This window comes from Oncorhynchus mykiss, chromosome 17, assembly GCF_057628025.1.
Source record: "Oncorhynchus mykiss isolate SJ-2025 chromosome 17, ASM5762802v1, whole genome shotgun sequence".
Taxonomy (NCBI): Eukaryota; Metazoa; Chordata; class Actinopteri; order Salmoniformes; family Salmonidae; genus Oncorhynchus; species Oncorhynchus mykiss.
The window spans coordinates 41,609,307-41,628,887 of NC_143038.1; the positions used below are offsets into that span (position 1 = coordinate 41,609,307).

Genomic DNA, 19,581 nt, shown 5'->3' on the forward strand with positions numbered 1-19,581 from the left:
AATGACAGGCTGGTGATGAGAACATTTGTTTATAGAAAACATATATGTTTGATTAAGTGTCCTCTTCTGTGTATACAAACTGAGAATAACCCTTGTACATACTTCACCTGTGCTTTGATGGTTATTGATGAAGAAGCCTGATAATGAATTTGGACAGGTTCCAACAGCAATCTTGTTAAACCGTTGCATCAGGCACTGGTCTAAATCCTATTCCTTTACGACTGAACACCTGAGCTGTTTAAAACGTGGGCTAACGTCTTTGAAACTTTGGAATGTACAGTCAAACACCAAAGGAATTCTAATCAAGGCATTAGTCACTCACATCCAAAGTTTAATGACCCCATTAAATGGAATGTTTGCATTTGCAGTTGCCATGGCTTAGTTAAAAATAACAAATAATGAACACAAAAGAGTAGCTTGATGACGTAAAAGTGCACGTTCAGACTTTGATCAGACAGACATTGACGGAGAGGGTGCCGGAGTGCCACTTAACATAGGGGACTTTGGCTGACTAAGCCAAACATGATTAATTCTTCCATGACAGGAAATGCATTCCTCTGTGTGTGTGTGTGTGTGTGTCATGATAATGGACTAGTGAAGAATTTTGTAGGAGGACCACCTCTTTAAAAATGACTTATTTTAGAAAAATTAAGGGGAAAAACACTGCTGTTTAATGCTGAAGCCAATCTGGCAACGAATATGTAAAAGCAAGAAACATTTGCTGTCAGTCCTGTATTCCCAGTTCACGATCCGAACGCTGTTCGGTTCAAATGTTTCACAATCAAGATGTATTTTTATGTTTTTTTTTTAGCTATGGAAGCCCTCCCTTTCCACACCTAACAATTAGTAACCCACCCCAAAACTCAGGATTCATCCTTCTAAAAAAAAAGACACGGCTCCGCCCCATAATTAGGCTCCTTTATTATTTTACTGTCATCTCAAATTCTATCTTGCTCACTCACACACAAGTTTAATTTAAATCCTGTCAAGTGTAGCCAACTCAATTTAAATAATAATGCTCTTTGGAAAATAGCCTATAGCCTAAAATAAACAGCTACAGTAGAGTACTTTATAGATTGCCGGAAACAATGTTATTTGTGTCATGATGTCATTAGAACGCGCCATTTGCACTCAGTGGAATTTGTTTTGATGGAGCTGGAGAGCACGTACGGGAAATTTGTAAACAACAAGGAATTTGGCCACAGATGAAAGACAGTAGCTTAACAATAAGGTGTGCAACTTTTAGTCGGTGTGTGTTTTATAAATAAACAAAAAGTTACCGGGCGTGTGAGAGGATGTCCTGCGTACGGACAGAACTCTTCCTCACTGTATGTGTGGTTGAGAAGTGCTTGATGTGGATAGCTAGCTAACGTTAACCTACAGCTACAGTAGCTAACAGTTTTTATTTCCCTACAGGTGTTGGCAGCTGGAGCTAGATAGCTGGCTAGTTCGCTCTAGACTATTAACATTTGATATGTTCTTAAATTGCTAACTAACTAGGTATATTGTGTATTAATTAGGTAATACGCCGTACATTACATGCTATTATTTGACACCCTCGTACAAGCTACTTTGGGCATTTTAAATATTTTTTAGTTCGACCCAACTGAACCAAACAAATGCAAAACCGACATCCTAGTCCATAACTATTCAGCCTGCTATTCATATGCAGCTGCCATTTCAAAAAATTATATGAGAGTAGGGTAGAGGATCAACACCTCAAGGTTCCTGTTTCTGTCCTCAGGTAAGCGATGGACGACATCAACCTCCATTACCGTTTTCTGAACTGGAGACGGAGGATCCGGGAGATTCGCGAGGTAGGGGCTGTGCGGTACCGTGAGCGGTTCAAGAGGATGCTGAGAGACGGAGACGTGCTAAGGTGGGGATGAAAACCGTCAAATGTAGGATGATGAATGAGGGGTTGAATTTTATTTATTTTCCAGAAGAAATATCAGTTGTGGTAAGTCAGATAAGATCAATATACCTAGTGTATAAACATATAAACAGCAACATTCATACATAATAATATATAATGACACTAGCCAAAACAGTGTTCCTCTATCCTGGTTCTGGGCAGGGAATGTAAAGAGACGGAACAGTCAGAGCCTGGCTTCCCAACAATGGCAGAAGATGTAAAATGCATTTCCAAAAACACCACACAGAGAGAACGGTCGCTAAGTGCGTTGTTGGAGCATGTGTTGATACTGATAGAATCGAAAGAAAGGGAGCGCTGCTCTCGGATCAGCTTTATCCATTAAAATCTTACCTTAACATTCACAATACTGAAAACGGATCAGCTCCTATTACAACTTACAGCTGCAAATATTGAGGCAGCTTATTCTAATGCTTAACCAATGCAAATTCACAAAATCACTGATTTGGCACATCATTGCACACGTTAGGCCAGTGATTCCCAACCAGAGGTACTAGGACCCCTGGGGGTACATGAGAAGACTCGTGACTATAGGCTTACTGGTAAAATGCACATGAGAGGCTACTTTTACCAGAGCGAAATTCAGTTGGTATTACAGCATATATATTGAGACAAATACATATATATATATATATATATATATATATATATATATATATATATATATATCTATATATATATCTATATATATATAGAGAGAGAGAGAGAGAGGAATTACAGACTGTATCCTACAAGTAGTAAATATAATTCGATTGAACATGAAACGTATTTCAATATGATTGAAATAGGCCTATAGCCTACTGTTTAAATGCAGTCATCTTGGTTTTCATTTGAAGCATCTTTTTATACGTCCCTTGTTTGTATCATTTGCAAAGACCTTGGCAGCTGTTTATTTATTGTCAACTTTGTTCTGACGTTAGCAGCGGTCAAAGAGAGATAGAATCACATGGTGTATCAATGTTTAGCGGAGATCGTCTGTGTATAAAGGCAAAAAAGCATGTAGCGACGCACTTAGCTGTTCTACGAGGGGTCTGAGGCAGGCTTTAGATTAAGAGTTATTTCAAGTGCAACGTTAATAACGATGGTTTTGGGAATAAGCTCAGAGATTTAACAATGCTCCTACGAAGGTTCTAACGATTAACTTATCCTGAAGATGCTTTTTGGAAACCGGGCCCAGATCAGTCAGTCAGACACAATTTACCCACAATGAATCACGACCCTAATATTCTCAAACACAGCCACCCTGTGGCCCTGTCCACAGAACCAAGGAATGTAAAGAGAAAGAACAGTCAGATGCGTCATAATATCTCTATTCTTGGTTCTGGGGACCCACAGGCATGGTGGCCTTCTTCGAGAACATCAAATCTTTGATGCAATGTGGGTAAATTGTGACTGACTGATCTGCAAATAATAATAGGTAGTTATTATTCAAGGTGAATTGTAGATCAGGCAGTCGATGACTGCAAGGCAGTCGAAGCCAAACAAGCCCACTGTGAGTGAAGTCTTTTGTTGCAGCCAAGTAGTAACACCGGATTCAAGTCCTCGATGAGCTGACTCAGGTGTGTTTGTTTGTCCTGGGTCCTAGGCTGTATCCTCAAAGCATCTCATAAAATGTCCTAGGAATCCTGTTAAAACCTATTTTAAGACTTAAAAAGCTCCCAGCTTAGGTTGATGTTAAGACACTGCTCAGACATACTCTTAACCAGGAGTAAAATCCACTCATAAAAGTTTATCTCAGCTGGTAATCACAATCACGACAGTTTGAGGTACCGCAAAGGAAAGATAGTGATGACACTTATTGACATGGTTGCAAATGATGGGGAATAACCATGAGGCATCGCCAGCTGTGAATGGGACTGTACATCAAATGTTGAAATGGTAAAACGTTTGATATCATTTTCGCCTGACACGATCACTTTGCCTAGGCCTACTATTAATTATTGCTTAATATATATATATATATATATATATATATATTTTTTTTTAACCAATCCTGATGGTTGTTAAAAGCAGAATTTTAACAATATAATCGTTATATCAACACACTCGCAATCCCGTTTAACATCTCTAAATAGCTTTTGCAAAGTAGGTATCAAGTCACTCGACGATAATGTTGCATACAACATTGTATACTTTTGAAAAGTCTATCATTTTCATTGAAAACAATCAAAGTTAACATAAGCCAGCTCTTCCAACACCTTACACTTGCTTACAGCTGCACTACACATTTCTCATCCCTACACATTTCTCATCCCTGGATTGAGGTACGTTTTCCAAGCCATATCTTGCGCCGGCCCGCAGTTTCTTAATACATTTTTTGGGTTAACTGTAGCCAAGCATAGGGTGTCGGATCAGCTGGCTAAAACCCTAGATGCTTTCAATTGCCAAATTTATATGCGTGCAGAATAGATCTGTTCTATGCGAGCTATTTCTATGCTTCCCATTTAAGATTTGTTTTTGAGTCTTTTACTTTCGGTTTTGTACACCAGCTTCAAACAGCAGAAACAACAATATTTTTGGTTATGGAAAATATATTTCAGAGCTGTTTAGATGGTATAATGGTATACTAGCTTCTTTTGTCACATAAACTGAAATTAGGCGAACTATTAGAGTATTAGCAAACAGGAAATGGCAGAGCGATTTTTGCATAGTGCAACTTTAACAACTGCAATTTCATGTGGTGCAGGAACCACTGACTCACTGCATTTTTCTATTATCAAGACACCTGCTGGTAATTCTTAACTGGTTAGGACAGCTCATGAGGTCTCCTAAATATATGTTGACTAGGAGGGACTAAAGAGGCTTTGGCAATAGTTTTCAATTTTTACCCATAAGAGTAAGAGTAAAATGTATATTCTCAGCACTTATGACTCATTTTCTACTTGCTTTGTGGATACGACCCCTAGATTGTTTACTTTTAGACTCATACTGTCTTTCACACTGTCCTCCTAGCCTCTCACTGTCTTGGATGACCAGTACCATCCACAAGTTAAAAAACTACTGTATGCTGTGTAGCATACGCTTGTATGTTCGTTGCATACTTTCAAATACTTTTGCAAATACGATACGATTAATATAAAGTCATTTCTGAAATTCTTTTACAGTTACCAAGGGAACTCGGATGAGGTTGGCTGCTACGTGGCTCCAAGGCCATTATCCAAAGGAAACTGCTACTTTGAGGTAAGCTCCAATACAGATTTAGTTAGGTATCCCTGACTCAGGCACTGGTGGTCTTGTAGTTAATTTTCGTCCATTTATTTAACATTACCAAGCTATTAATCAAATTTGACAGACATATCACACAAGTTGTCAAGTCAAGATGTCTCTTGCCTCTATTATGTTCCCACACTGTTGTACCCTGTTGTTCCCACACTGTTGCCTACTGTTGTATAGGCGAGTCTTTTGACAGTTCAAGTCAAGAGCATCGTAATTCTGAGCCCATCGCCAGTCACACCCTGTAGATTAACTGCTGTCTGCCCTCAGAGAACTGCACAGCTGCTAAATTTAGCTGACACATTTAAGTAAAAATAGTTTTCAGACCAACCCAAACTGTTATTTTTGGACCCTTCTTTTTTTTTTAAACAAATGATCTGACAAATGGATCAAACATGGTCGTTTTTCCAGTGTAAAAGTATGCAGTGTGTAACATAACTCCCCAGTTATTCACCAGTACCTTTTTTTAATAGGAGTCCCTCCAGACTAAATCATAAAGACAGCAGACTCGTAAAAAAGCATCCTGGGTTTTGGTAAAGCTCAGGAAAGGAGGACTTGGCTGTACATTCTGGGATAGGGAGAGGTCTGGTTCTGGTGTTTAGTGTTGGCTTCCTGAGCCTACTGTATGCTATGCCAGGGCAGTGAGTGGGTAAGTAGAGTGATTCCTGAAGGAGTCCTGCTGGTGTCCATATGTGAGTCCCAAATGGCACACTATTCCCTTTATAATGCACTACTCTTGACTAGTGCCCATAGTAGTCCACTATATAGGGGAATAGCGTGCCATTTGGGATGCACACTATGGCGTTGGAGGATTGACTGGGCAGACATAATGAGTGTCTGACTGAACGCCCGCTCCTGCTTTAACTTTCATGGAAGGGAAATCATATCCCGCTTTTCATTAACGGACACACCTTAGAGTGAATTAAACACAACCTTGTTTATGGAAACAGAAGACTGAAGCCATGTAATTATTTTTCTTATTGTCTTATCTACTTTTTGACACATGCACTGAAATATTCCCGTTTTCAGGATGATCATTGCCAAAACACAGATTTTATTAATCAATCATGTAACTGCAAGACCATTTAGCAGTGGGCAGGGGGTGCTTTCCCAACCACCTATCAGTCAGTTGTCACCTCAGTCGATCATCAGCAGACCTGTGTCCATCTCAGTTCAAGTGTCTTTATGTCCCAAATGGCACCCTATTCCTTTTAGAGTGCACTACTTTTGACTAGGGCCCATAGGTGCCATTTGTGACGCAGCCCATACCAGTATGACTGAGGATTAAGGAGCTCTGAAAGGGATTAAGAATGTGATACAGAGAAACAGACTGCTGCGTATTCCAGGGGCCGTGCTAGTGAGGTCATGGGGAAGGACTTAATGGTTTCCCCTTTTCAGCCCTCTCGATCTTTCAGTGTTCTGATTGCACTTCTTCTACTTAAGCGGCCCTCAGGTATGATGTCATAATTAATTGCTGTTGGTAGGAAAGTGTGTAGTTGCAGGTTGCTCGTGAACAGCTGTCTGACTGCCACCCCCACAGGGAAATATGAACTTTTGAGCATGTTAGGACCTCTTGCTCATGCTATGGTTTTTAAGTGAAGTGGTCTGTGATGTTTTCAGGTGACCATCGTTGACACAGGGGTGAGGGGGATGATTGCTGTTGGCCTGGTGCCTCAATACTACAAGCTGGACCATCAGCCTGGCTGGCTCCCGCACTCAGTGGCCTACCACGCTGATGATGGCAAGTAAGTTAATTGAATTTAACTTTAATTGATGTTCGACAAATCAGACTCACGATGCATGTGGCACGAACAAGAGACTATCACAGACTACAAAGGCAAATCCAGCTGTGTGGTGCCCATCGAAGCCTCCCTACCAGACGAGCTTAACATATTCTACCCTCGATACCACCTCCTCCACACTGACTCTTAACAGAGGGGCCCCCCAGGGGTGTGTCCTCAGGCCTCTTCTATTATTATTATTATTATTATTATTATTATTATTATACCTTTATTTCAACAAGAAACACAGACTGAGACCAATGTCTCTTTTACAGCTGGGCCCTGCGTATACATGTTTACACATACAGTTTAGTTACAATGATAAAAAAACTAAAACAAGACAAACAAAACGATCACAGACAATAAAAAAATACAGCAACAGTTTTCATTTACACACAGGTTATTCTACTAACAGCACAAGAACTTGCATTACCCGAAACAGTTACAAGCAATACAAAAATAAATGCTCCAATAAATATTTAAAATGAGCAAAATGAACTGGCATTGTGGTACCTCTCCCCCAATGGCATCAAAACAAAGGAGCTGATTGTTGACTTCAGGAAGCAGAGGAGGGAACATGCTCCAATCCACAACAACGGGACTGCAGTAGAGAGAGTTAACAGTTAAGTTCCTCGGCGTCCACATCACCGAGGACTTGTCATGGACCAACAACACCACCAGTCTTGTCAAGAGGGTACAACAGCGTCTCTACTTCCTACGGCGGCTGAAGAAATTTGGAATGTCACCCTGGGTCCTCTCCAAATACTAACTCTGCAGCATCGAGAGCGTCCTGACTGGTTGCATCACGGCCTGATATGGGAATTGCATTGTCCACGACTGCAAGACCCTCTTGCGGGTGGTGAAGACGACACAGTACATCACTGGGGCCCTGTTCCCACCCACTGTGCTCCCGGGCTCCCAAGTTGCACAGTGGTCTAAGACACTGCATCTCAGTGCAAGAGGCGTCACTGCAGTACCTGGTTCGAATCCAGGCTGCATCACATCCGACCGTGATTGGGAGTCCCATAGGGCTGCGTACAATTGGCCCTGTGTCGTCCGGGTTTGGCTGGGGTAGGTCGTCATTCTAAATAAGAATTTGTTCTTAACTGACTTGCCTAGTTAAATAAATAAATAATCCAGGACATCTACCCGAAACGGTGCCTGAGGAAGGCCCGCAGCATCATCAAGGACCCCACACACCCCCGCCACGAGCTGATTTCTACCTTACCGTTGGGCAGATGGTATCAGAGCATGAGGTCTGATATCAACAGGCTCAGAGACAGTTTTTATCTACAAGCCATCAGACTGCTGAACACTTGAACTGGACTGACCACCTGCTCTGCTTCTCCGCACCTTAGCAAACATGCACTCACTCACTCACCCCCCCCCCCCCCCCCCACACACACACACACACACATTCAACCTACACACGCATCACTACTGCAGCTACCAGACTCTTATTATGATTGGTAAATACTGCACAATTTCAACACCTTTCCCCAAACCCCCTTCCCCAAAACACGTGTAAATATTGGGCTATAAATTGTACCTTCCTGTATTATACTAACATGTTTATTCTATTCTACTGAGCCATTTACTTTATGTTTGTATTCCTATCTTGTATTATTGTCCCCCATTATGAAACCGGGGAAGGGACTGTGGATCTGTCTTCGTCTGTCCGTTCATTTGTCCGTTAGTCACACTCAATATTTCAGACAGCACTGGGTCGAGTTTGAAGGTCAGAGTTAGATGAAACCTTGGGGGAATGATGTGTCTTGCAAGTTTTTACTGATTGGTCCAAGCCGGGAGCTATAGTAATTAACTGAAATGTGTTAGTTACACGCGATCTCAATTGGCCCAAGTGGGGGTTCTGCATAACTAATTGGGGACAAAATGTTTACTTTTGCCTTGTTTCTTATTGTTATTGCGTTGTCGAGAAGGAACCTACAAGTAAGGAATTCATTGGACGGTGTATACCATGTGTATCCCGTACATACTCTAAAATCTCTTATTTGTAAAGTTTTGAATTAAGGCCTACCTTAACATTCTAGCATCAGTTTGCTTTAGAATGCATAGAGATAATTTCAATGGTATGTTCTAGAAGGGAATAGAGAAATAGGCCTAATGTTCCTCAACAGATTTATTTTGAACGGTCCACAGCACCACTTTACGAACATTCAACCTAAGTTGAGAAACACTGCTTGGTAGAGCTGGGCGGCAATACAGACAAAAATCCAAATCGTGATAAATTGCTTGAATTGATGCGATAACGATAAATAGAACAAAACGTTTGTAACATTAATGTGCACCACTTTTTTTTATCCTTTAAACTACTAATACTATTAATTATGGTTATAACTATCAATTGTCCCATTAACAATCACACATTTAGCTAACTTATTTCATTTCAAACTTCACATTTCTCTAGTGTAGGCTACTTATGGTGATGACAATATCAGCAAAATGCCTGCGATAAGTGATTGGTATGGTCGGTGTCGATCATTTTTGGTTTATCGTCTCAGTTCTACTACTTTGTCTACTGTTGTGAAGGTTGAAGTATGTGAGACCTACAGGTAACTGCCAAAATAAAGGAAGGAAACAAATCATGGATACAAAGTATATTGAAAGCAGGTGCATCCACACAGGTATGGTTCCTGAGTTAATTAAGCAATAAAACATCCCATCGTGCTTAGGGTCATGTATAAAATGCCAGTTGACAATTATTTTGGCTACCATGGCTAGAAGAAGAGATTTCAGTGACATTGAAAGATGGGTTCAAAGGAGCATAGGAAGTTTAAAGTGTGTGTGTGTGTGTGTGTTTCTGTCTCAGTCACCAGATCTCAACCCAATTGAACACTTATGGGAGATTCTGGAATGGCGCCTGAGACAGCATTTTCCACTGCCATCAACAAAACACAAAATTATGGAATTTCTTGTGGAAGAATGGTGTCAAGTACCTCCAGTAGAGCATCAGATACTTGTAGAATTCATGCCAAGGCACATTGAAGCTGTTCTGGCGGCCCGTGGTGGGCCAACCCCCTAGACACTTTATGTTGGTGTTTCCTTTAGTAGTCTGCCAGCTGTTGCTCAGCCAGCACGCTCACATCTCACCTCTCTGCCATTCAACAGGCTGTACAATGGGAACACTGTTGGACAGCAATTTGGGCCCAAATGTAACCGTGGCGATCGTATCGGCTGTGGGATCTACCTAGAGTCGTTGGAGGATGGACGAACAACAGTCCTCTTCACCAAGAACGGAAAAGAAGTAAGCTCTTAGTCTTATTCTTTTCCACACACCTGTAGGCCTACAACATACAATCAAGATATTGCTGTAATTGGAGAAAGATTACCCTACTTTCGTCTGGTATTTATATTTTCTATGATATGTAACGCCTCCATATGCCATGAATGCAGATTGGGCCACAGAGATTGAGTCTTAATTTCGTAGTCTTACTCGTGAGACCTCGTGTGCAGTCAGGATCAATGCTTTGGTCTTAGACTGGGTCTAGTACTCAATGGTCCTGGACTGGTCCAGACGCCATCTATCTGTCACCCATCGGACATAGTAACATTGTATTTGCGTCCAGGTGGGCACGGTCGTGGTCCCAGGGTCTCCAGAGGCACTCTACCCGGCCGTGGGGATGCACTCCTTGGGGGAGGAGGTGCAGCTGGATCTGCAGGCTGAGTGGGGGATGGAGGAGGACGGACTAATGATGGTTGACAGCCACGAGGACGAGTGGGGGCGTCTCCATGACGTCAGGGTCACCGGGACGGTAAGGACCTGGTCTTGCCTGTTGTCTTCTAGGCTACATACTGAATTAATGTTATTCACATGATCTTCTTGTAGTGATTATGTTACACCTCATCTTCTCAACATACATATTATTTAAATTGTGTATGACTATGAATAAACAACCTTTGTATGAAGAAAGAGAGGGTATGATTACGTTCCAATGTCCATACTAGCATACCACTTAGAATTAGTGTTGTCACGGTACCAGAATATTTACTGGTAACAAGGTTTAGTATCATGATACTCGCTACCATCACGGTACCCGATATCATAACGATATCACTTCAAAATGGCACTTGATCCAGACGGATCTTTTGAGTTCAATATCATGACATTTTAAATGTTTGAAGTCCATTTTTCAGAGACAGCCATGTATGCATTAATGATTAAATTATACAATCATGCAATCAATTTGACTTTGCTTTTAGCAATCTAACTACAGTGCCTTCAGAAAGTATTCACACCTCTTTTTCCACATCTGTGAACGACCATCTCGATTCGGTCCTATGTAGCAACGTTTTCAATGGTGTTTTTGACATTGGATAAAAGTAGAGACTCCGAGCTAGAAAATGGTATATCATACACTGCAGTTGAGGAACAACGGGAAAGTAATTCTGCTTTGAAAGTTGCTAAACTTGTAACCCCACTTTTGAGAAAATTGAATTGGCCCTTGAATGTTTTGGTACACCTACTGGAGAGCTCTTCTACACCCATTCAGCATCGTTCACACCCTCTTAAGCCCGACCCATCTTTTTAACGATTCACATGTGAGGCCATGCGCTAAACGGAGTAAGGTAGTGTAGTAAACAACCAAAGATGTCAAGACTAAAAGTGGTGAAAGTAGAAGCAAAAACACACGTTATCTAGTCTTTGGCCTATATCCTAATCTGACTTTGGTGCAGGTCATGTTGTTCATCACATTACCGTCTCTGGTAAACACACACTATATGAAATAAAATCAAAGTTTATTTGTCAGATGCAGGATACAGAAGATGTAAATGGTACAGTGAAATGGTTACTTGCATAGTAGCAATATCACAAATTGAAAGTGTCCAGATAAATATTTTATAAATATTTTATAAATATTAGTTGTCTAAATTGATGGGTCATGTGAAAGAAATGCTATAACCACCTCCCAGCCACATCTAACTAAGTGGGTGGGTCATTATTGTGGATGGGTCACCATGTACACATGTTCATGAAATACAATTGATGACTGTAATCACACCCGGCTAACTTGGTGGGTTTTGTAATCATCTGTCAAATAGTATTTTGTTTAGACCTGTAGCTAGCTAGCTAGCTAAACAATGAACCTAATGGTGCTTTCAAGACAACTGGGAACTTGGAAAAATACAAGGTCAAATCGTGAAATCAGTGGTCTTCGGGTCAGAAAGTCGGGGCTCCCAAATTGGAATTCTGAGTTGTTTGACTGTTCAAAATGATTTTTCAGTTGGAGATAGTTTTTTTTCTCAAGTTTCCAGTTGTCTTAAAAGCACTGGAGTTGGAAGTCAGTTCCCAGTTGTTTTGAATGTGGCAATAATCCCAACCCATACTACTAGCAATACAAAGTGACTGTCATAGCTGGCCATCATGCATGAATCTGTAGGTAGCTAAAGCTAACCAACTAGGTTCAATGTTAGCTAGCTAACATTAGGCAATAACTAGCAATGATTTCTGAGATACAAATAATATTACTACACATTTCATACACAGAAATTTAACTAGCGAGCCAGCTAGTTAGCTAGCTAGCTAACACTACGCTTTAACTTGTTAAAGATATTGGTTCCCATTTGGGACTCAACCCTCCCACGTTCAGCTGAAACGGTGGCGCATGGAACGCAAAAATATTCTTAGAAATATTTAACCTCCACACATTAACAAGTCCAATAGCTCAAATGAAAGATAAACACCTTGTTCATCTAGCCAGCAAGTCAGATTTCTAAAATGTTTTACGGCGAAAACATAGTACATATTTATGTCAAACCACCACCAGACACAGCTCATTTGAATAGCCAAAACATGCTATCAACAAACGCAGGATTAAAAAATAAATAATTCACTAACCTTTTGAAAATCTTCATCAGATGACAGTAATAGGACATGTTACACAGTACATTTTTTTATTTTCAATAATATGCCATTTATATCCATAAATGTCCATTTACATTGAGTTCATGTTCAGAAATTACTCAAAAATGTCCGCAGGAAATCTAGGTAGCGCGGCAAGATAACGTAAATAGACATCATAAACTTTGACTAAATATACATGTTCTACATATAGTTAGAAAGATACACTGCTTCTTTATGCAGTCGCTTTGTTACATTTCTTTTTAACGTTACAGAAATCGCACACTATTCAATATTCTGAGACGGCGCTCAGATACAAGCTACATTTCTCCGTAATGTTGGAGTCAACAGAAACACAGATTTCAGCATAAATATTCCCTTACCTTCGATGGTCTTCGTTCAGAATGTTCTGGAAGGCTTCATACTTACCCAATACATCGTTTGGTTTCAAGTCTTGCGTCTTTGTATTAGCTACTGCTAATAACATCAGCTGAAATGCACCCAAAATGTCCTCTGGTCCGGAAAAGTTGCGCATCAAAACTTCAAAATTACATATTATATGTCGACTAAACAGGTCAAACTAAGTGCAGAAGCAAGCTTTATGATGTTTTAAACACACAAAACAAATTTCAATTCAATCGGTCATCGTCTGTCCTTCTCTTGAGTGCTGGAACAAAGGAATGGCTGGGACCAATTCGCGCCACAACGCACAACATATTTTCTCATGGCACGCACTAATTTCACTCCCATAGGGCCAATTCTCGCGGGATTTGAACGATTAAAAGCTCTACTGAATGAGGACATCTAGTGGAAGACATAGAAAGTCTCCCCAGAATCATAACTGGTTGGGAAGCGATGACGTCAAAGTTGCTCCAACTTTCATGACCACAAAAACTAGTTTGGAAGAATGCCTGCCCTGTGAGTTCTGCTATACTTACAGACATAATTCCAACGGTTTTAGAAGCTTTAGAGTATTTTCTATCCAATAATAATTATTATATGCATATATTAGCAATTTTTGACAGATTTTTTTCCAGTTTACTAGGGGTACCCAATCCCTCCAAAGGGGGCATATGTCTGCCATATCTTACAATGAAAACAACATTCTGACAGAATTCAAAATGTTTAATATCTGAAAATGTAGCTAGCTAGACTCTCTTACCTGTATACATGGATGGACGCTTCTCCCTCTCTTTCACAGATGCCAAGGTTGCCCTTAGTTTGAAGATGTAATCCGTAGATACGTGTTTTATACAACAGCCTTCTTTCTATGTGTTCTCTTTGACTCCCTATGCGTATTTGCCATCAAATGCCAGAATTGTATCCCTCCTTCACTTTCATACTCTGCTTTCATCGGGCATTCCACTGATTTCAAAGCATGGTCAACTTCTTCCGTGACAACAACACTGTTGATCGCTATTTCTGAAGACTCTACAATGTCTGGTTCAATTAAGATGTTTTGACCTAAATCAGGAATTTCCCCATTGTCTGATTCATTTTTGGAGTCGGAGAGAGTCAGCATGGCACGATCGTCCTCCAGAAAGTGGAGAGCATTAGCAACACTTTTGGAGTTCTTCATCTTTCAAAAAAGATGCGGTAGAAATTATTACCTAAACATACTGAGCAGCTCATGTTGTATACAGAAACATACTGCATGGCAGACCAATCCGAACTCATCTTTCAGCATGTCCAGCCCATCCATTATCTCAGCCAATCACGGCTAGCGGGAAGTCCGTCTTTTTCCATGGCTAACCAAATAATTTAACAATTTTTGTCATATTTACAGATGGCATACAAGTGTGTCATTAAGGTACATGAAAGTTCACATGTTCCAGAAGGCATTTGTGTTTACGTTCAAATGCCTCTCCTGTGAAGTAGTGACGTGCAACATACGCCTTGTCCTGAAACGAGTCACATTTTGGTATGTTACAGCCTGAATTTAAAATGGATTAAGTTTGTTGTATCACTGGCCTATACACAATACCCCATAATGTCAAAGTGGAAATATGTTTTTCAACATATTTGCAAATTGATAAAAGCTGAAAAGTCTTGGGTCAATAAGTATTTAAGCCCTTTGTTATGGCAAGCCTAATACATTCAGGAGTAAAAATGTGTTTAACAAGTCACATAAGTTATGTGCAATTATAGTGTTTAACATGATTTTTGAATAACTACCTCATCTCTGTACCCCACACAATTATTTGTAAGGTCCCTTAGTCAAGCAGTGCATTTCAAACACAGATTCAACCACAAAGACCAGGGATGTTTTCCAATGCCTCGCAAAGAAGGGCACCTAATGGTAAATGGATAAAAAAAAGCAGACATTGAATACCCCTTTGAGCATGGTAAAGTGATTAATTAAGCCTTGGGTGTATAAATACACCCAGTTACAACAAAGATACAGGCGTCCTTCCTAACTTAGTTGCAGAGAGGAAGGAAACCGCTCAGGGATTTCACCATGACGGCCAATGGTGACTTTAAAACAGAGTTTAATGGCTGTGATAGGAGAAAACTGAGGATGGATCAACAACATTGTAGTTACTCCCCAATACTAACTTAATTGACAGAGTGAAAATAAGTAAGCCTCTACAGAATATAAATATTCCAAAACATGGAACCTGTTTGCAAAAAGGCATTAAAGTAATATTGCAAAAAAAATGTGTCAAAGCAGTTAACTTGATGTCCTGAATACAAAGTGTTATGTTTGGGGCAAATCCAATACAACATATTGCTGAGTACCACTCGCCATATTTTCAAGCATAGTGGTGGCTGCATCATGTTATGGGTATTAGGCTTGGGCGGTATCCAGATTTTCATATTGCCATATGGGATTTACAGTTTTACCGACATTATAGAATTTGCACAAACTAATAGTGAATCACATAGACGCTTTTAGCTAAATGCCAATGAGCAAAAATTAACATAAATGAATTGCAAAAACAGGAAAATCCAGCTCATAAAGTTTTAGAAGCATAGCTAGTAGCTACCGAATGTAATGTTCTGTGAGTGTGGATATTTATAAATGAAAGTGAATGAGAGAAATTGTGCAAATGAACAAAGTTGTCATGCATGCTTTTCTGAAGGAAGAGCATCATGTGTACATGGGAAACGAACAGAGAAAAAAAACGTTAGTAGAAAGCGCAGGGGGAAAATAACTCATCCAGAGCTTTGACTTCTGGCGGAAAGCCATTATAAGATAACTGATGGCAAACATTTAGTAGTGAATTGTATATAAGTGTAACTTCATCGCCTCATGTGCGCCACACAACAGAGACTCACCGATAGATAATAGAACGCCATGGACTCACCAGCTCCGGTTGTGCTATTTACGAACAAACACGTGACTGGCGTAAATGATGTGACAGGTGAAATGAAAAACACAATCTGCTAAGGTATTACACAAGTTGACTGCAGGGAATAACTAAAACATTTGCAATCAATATTCAAATGTATTGGAAAAACTTGGGGGGGAAAAAAATAGTTTTGATGACATTGAAAAAACATTTTGTGGCTGTTTTCAAATACCTCGGTATATGATATATATGTTAATGGAAAGGAAAACGACCAAAAAATCAATCAAACAACTTTTCTGTTAAAAAAATAAAAACTAACAAGACATCTGATCCCTACACAGGCTCAAGAGGAACCTTGGAGTGTGGGTCTTCCTTTTCGACTTCTTTGAGACTTGTGCCGTACAGTTTATAACTGTGACAATGAACGCAACAAAATCCATCTTTTTAACACACAGGGTATCTTTTGTCTGGCAGCAAACATTTACTACAGGCTGTGGCGTATCCACTACCATATCTTCACTAGCATCACTTATTTTCTCAATTATTTGAATCGCCTCCACATTGGAGATTAGATTTTAAAATAGTATTTATGCGTATTGGGTCCGGGTGGGAAAGACCCAGGTCCATTTCGGAACGGGTCCAACTTTTTGAACCTGTGAAGACCTCTAGGCTAGAGCTAGCAATGAGTAAGTGGAACATGCTCGGTGCTCTCATGCTATAAGGGGACATCAGCTGCTCTGGCAGACAGACTCGATCCGCTCAATCAGTAAAGATCTGAGACACATACTGTATGAAAGAAGTACCAAAAGTTTAAAAAAATTATAGCACTGAACCGTTTTTTTCAGTATCTAAAAAGTACAGAAGTTTCGGTTTAACTTACAACACTACTTAGAAAGCATGCCTAGTTCATTGCTTTATTCAAGTAGTATGCCATTGTTGATATCGGAAGATTTTCCTTATGTGTTTGTATCTGTCTCTGTTTCAGTCTGTGTGTCTCTGTGTGTTTGAGTGTTTATGTGTGTGTTGGTAACTGCTGAGTGGAGACCTGCCTGGTGGTGTTGGCAATGGCATGCTTGCTGGAGGCTGCAGCGTCTCATCTGTCTGGCCCCTCTGGTTCTGTGAAAGCAGCCTTCATACTGTAGCTACACCTGGGATTATGTTAACACACCTGTAGATTACCACAGTCTGTTTAAATAGAAAACTGATGTGGGAGGCCTGGAATGCTTGCTGCTTCAGAAGGAACTTTGACATGAGAGCAAGGAGTTTTCCTCTGTTGACTGAACCCTTTACCATGTCCTTCAGAACCAAGAGAAACGTCATGGGTTGTCAAGGTGTCACCTAATTGTTCACATTGTTTCATCATTGTTTTCTTATCGTTGACACTAATAAGTGATTAATGGTGTTTAGCGTGGTTGTTTAGTGTTCACTTTGGTTGCCTGGTAACAGCAGGGCTGGAAGTTTTGTGGTTAGGTTGACAGACTGTTAAAGATTTCCCTGGAAAACCACAACATTTTCTCATATCATTAGGATGTCTTCCTCATATCATTGGGATGGTTACTTTGCTTTTTGAGAAGAAGTGGAGTGGCTGGCAATAGGTATTTTCCCTTAACTCACGTAAAGGGATAGTTCACTCCAAAATCAGCGTGGACTCCACATTTTGTGGTTTGAAAATGTCAGAAAATGAACTTGAAGCTCTATGACCAGAATAAGAATGTAAAACAAGTCAGTGGAAATCTAATTAGCATAATAACAAAATAGAGAGATTCTGCATTGGATGCGTCACAATCCACTGTATCTGCCAATGTCGCACTTCCGCATTTGCGGTGAAATGCGACAGAGCGGTGTCAAACTATGAGACATGCCAAAAATCGAGATTCTCACGAACACGTACATGTCAGTTGTTTTGTGGTCTAGTGCGCCCACAGGTCTCACAAGACTCGTCTGAAGGTCCCCGGTACCAGTTGAAAGAATGAATGGAAGTACAGTTGAAGTTGGAAGTTTACATACACTTAGGTAGGTTGGAGTCCTTAAAACTCGTTTTTCAACCGCTCCACAAATTTATTGTAAACAACTATAGTTTTAGCAAGTCGGTTAGGACATCTAACTTTTTTCCAACAATTGTTTCCATACAGATTATTTAACTTATCACAATTCCAATTAGTCAGAAGTTTACATACACTAAGTTTATGGGGCCTTTAAACAGTTTGGAAAATTCCAGAAAATTATGTCATGGCTTTAGAAGCTTCTGATGGGCTAATTGACATAATTTGAGTCAATTGGAGGTGTACCTGTGGATGTATTTCAAGGCCTACCTTCAAACTCAGTGCCTCTTTGCTTGACATCATGGAAAATCAAAAGAAATCAGCCAAGACCTCAGAATTTTTTTTTGTAGACCTCCACAAGTCTGGTTCATCCTCGGGAGCAATTTCCAAAGGTACCACGTTCATCTGTATAAACAATAATACGCAAGTATAAACACCATGGGACCACGCAGCCGCCATACCGCTCAGGAAGGAGATGCGTTCTGTCTCCTAGAGATGAATGTACTTTGGTGCGAAAAGTGCAAATCAACCCCAGAACAACAGCAAAGGACCTTGTGAAGATGCTGGAGGTGATCCTAACTGACCTAAGAAAGGACATTTTTACTAGGATTAAATGTCAGGAATCGTGAAAAACTGAGATGTATGTAAACTTCCAACTTCAACTGTATATATGGAGATAGTTTAGACACTTCCTTTAGATTTTTTTGGGGGGACTATCTGTTGTTCCATGTAGTGAATATGTTATTCAATGCATTTGTATGAGCTAATAGCAGTAAGGCCAAATACACATTTTCATCAAATAATACATTTCAAAAAAGTTGTTTGATACTTCAAGGAGTCTTAAAATTCCAAATTAAATAGCATTTATCCTTGGTATGACCTTCTTAAAACAATTCCATATAGCTTAGTGGAACCACCACCCCTGGCTTAGATTGTAATGGGTTAAACAAGACTGATTTCTTTAGCACACTAGTTCAAGGGGAGTCATTCTAATTTGGTGAAACGTATATCAGTTCTCTGAATTGGCCTTCCCTATCCTTTCCTCTCTCATTCTCTCTCTACCTTACTCTTTTCCTGCCATGTCGGACAGGGTTCCAGGAATCAGTAAATCTGACACCAATGCAACAGAGCATGCAGGGATACAGTAACAGTACAGGGGGGCCATTCACTGCAGATTCAGTGTGTTGATAGAACGCAGGGCTGGAAAAGATGCCCTCATTCAACACAGTCTATAAATAGACAAAAAGATCTGAGGATTACCTGTTGACGAACAATAGGGGTTTGCTGTTGTTTTTTTCGCTAAGTTTTACTACAGAGTGAGGAAAATAAAAAATAAAAGTATTTAGTCAGCCACCAATTGTGCAAGTTCTCCCACTTAAAAAGATGAGGCCTGTAATTTTCATCATAGGTACTGCCTAACTATGACAGATGAATGAATTTATTTGCAAATTATGGTGGA

The 19,581-nt window shown here is 40.1% G+C and overlaps 1 protein-coding gene across 2 annotated transcripts in view; it reads left to right on the top strand.

Annotated features, from left to right (window-relative positions):
• The first annotated feature begins 665 nt into the window (after positions 1 to 665).
• Positions 666 to 19,581, top strand: part of LOC110494218 (SPRY domain-containing protein 3) — a 59,453-nt gene continuing 40,537 nt past the window's right edge. The window contains exons 1-6 of one of the 2 annotated variants that reach the window (XM_021569059.3): positions 666 to 1,231; positions 1,745 to 1,879; positions 5,038 to 5,113; positions 6,767 to 6,891; positions 10,057 to 10,192; positions 10,515 to 10,700. In XM_021569059.3, coding sequence (XP_021424734.1) covers positions 1,752 to 1,879; positions 5,038 to 5,113; positions 6,767 to 6,891; positions 10,057 to 10,192; positions 10,515 to 10,700 — 651 coding nt within the window. In that variant the 5' untranslated portion in view covers positions 666 to 1,231; positions 1,745 to 1,751. Of the gene's footprint in view, positions 1,232 to 1,289; positions 1,521 to 1,744; positions 1,880 to 5,037; positions 5,114 to 6,766; positions 6,892 to 10,056; positions 10,193 to 10,514; positions 10,701 to 19,581 lie in introns of those variants that run through there. The other variant, XM_090205601.1, reaches the window with a different exon arrangement.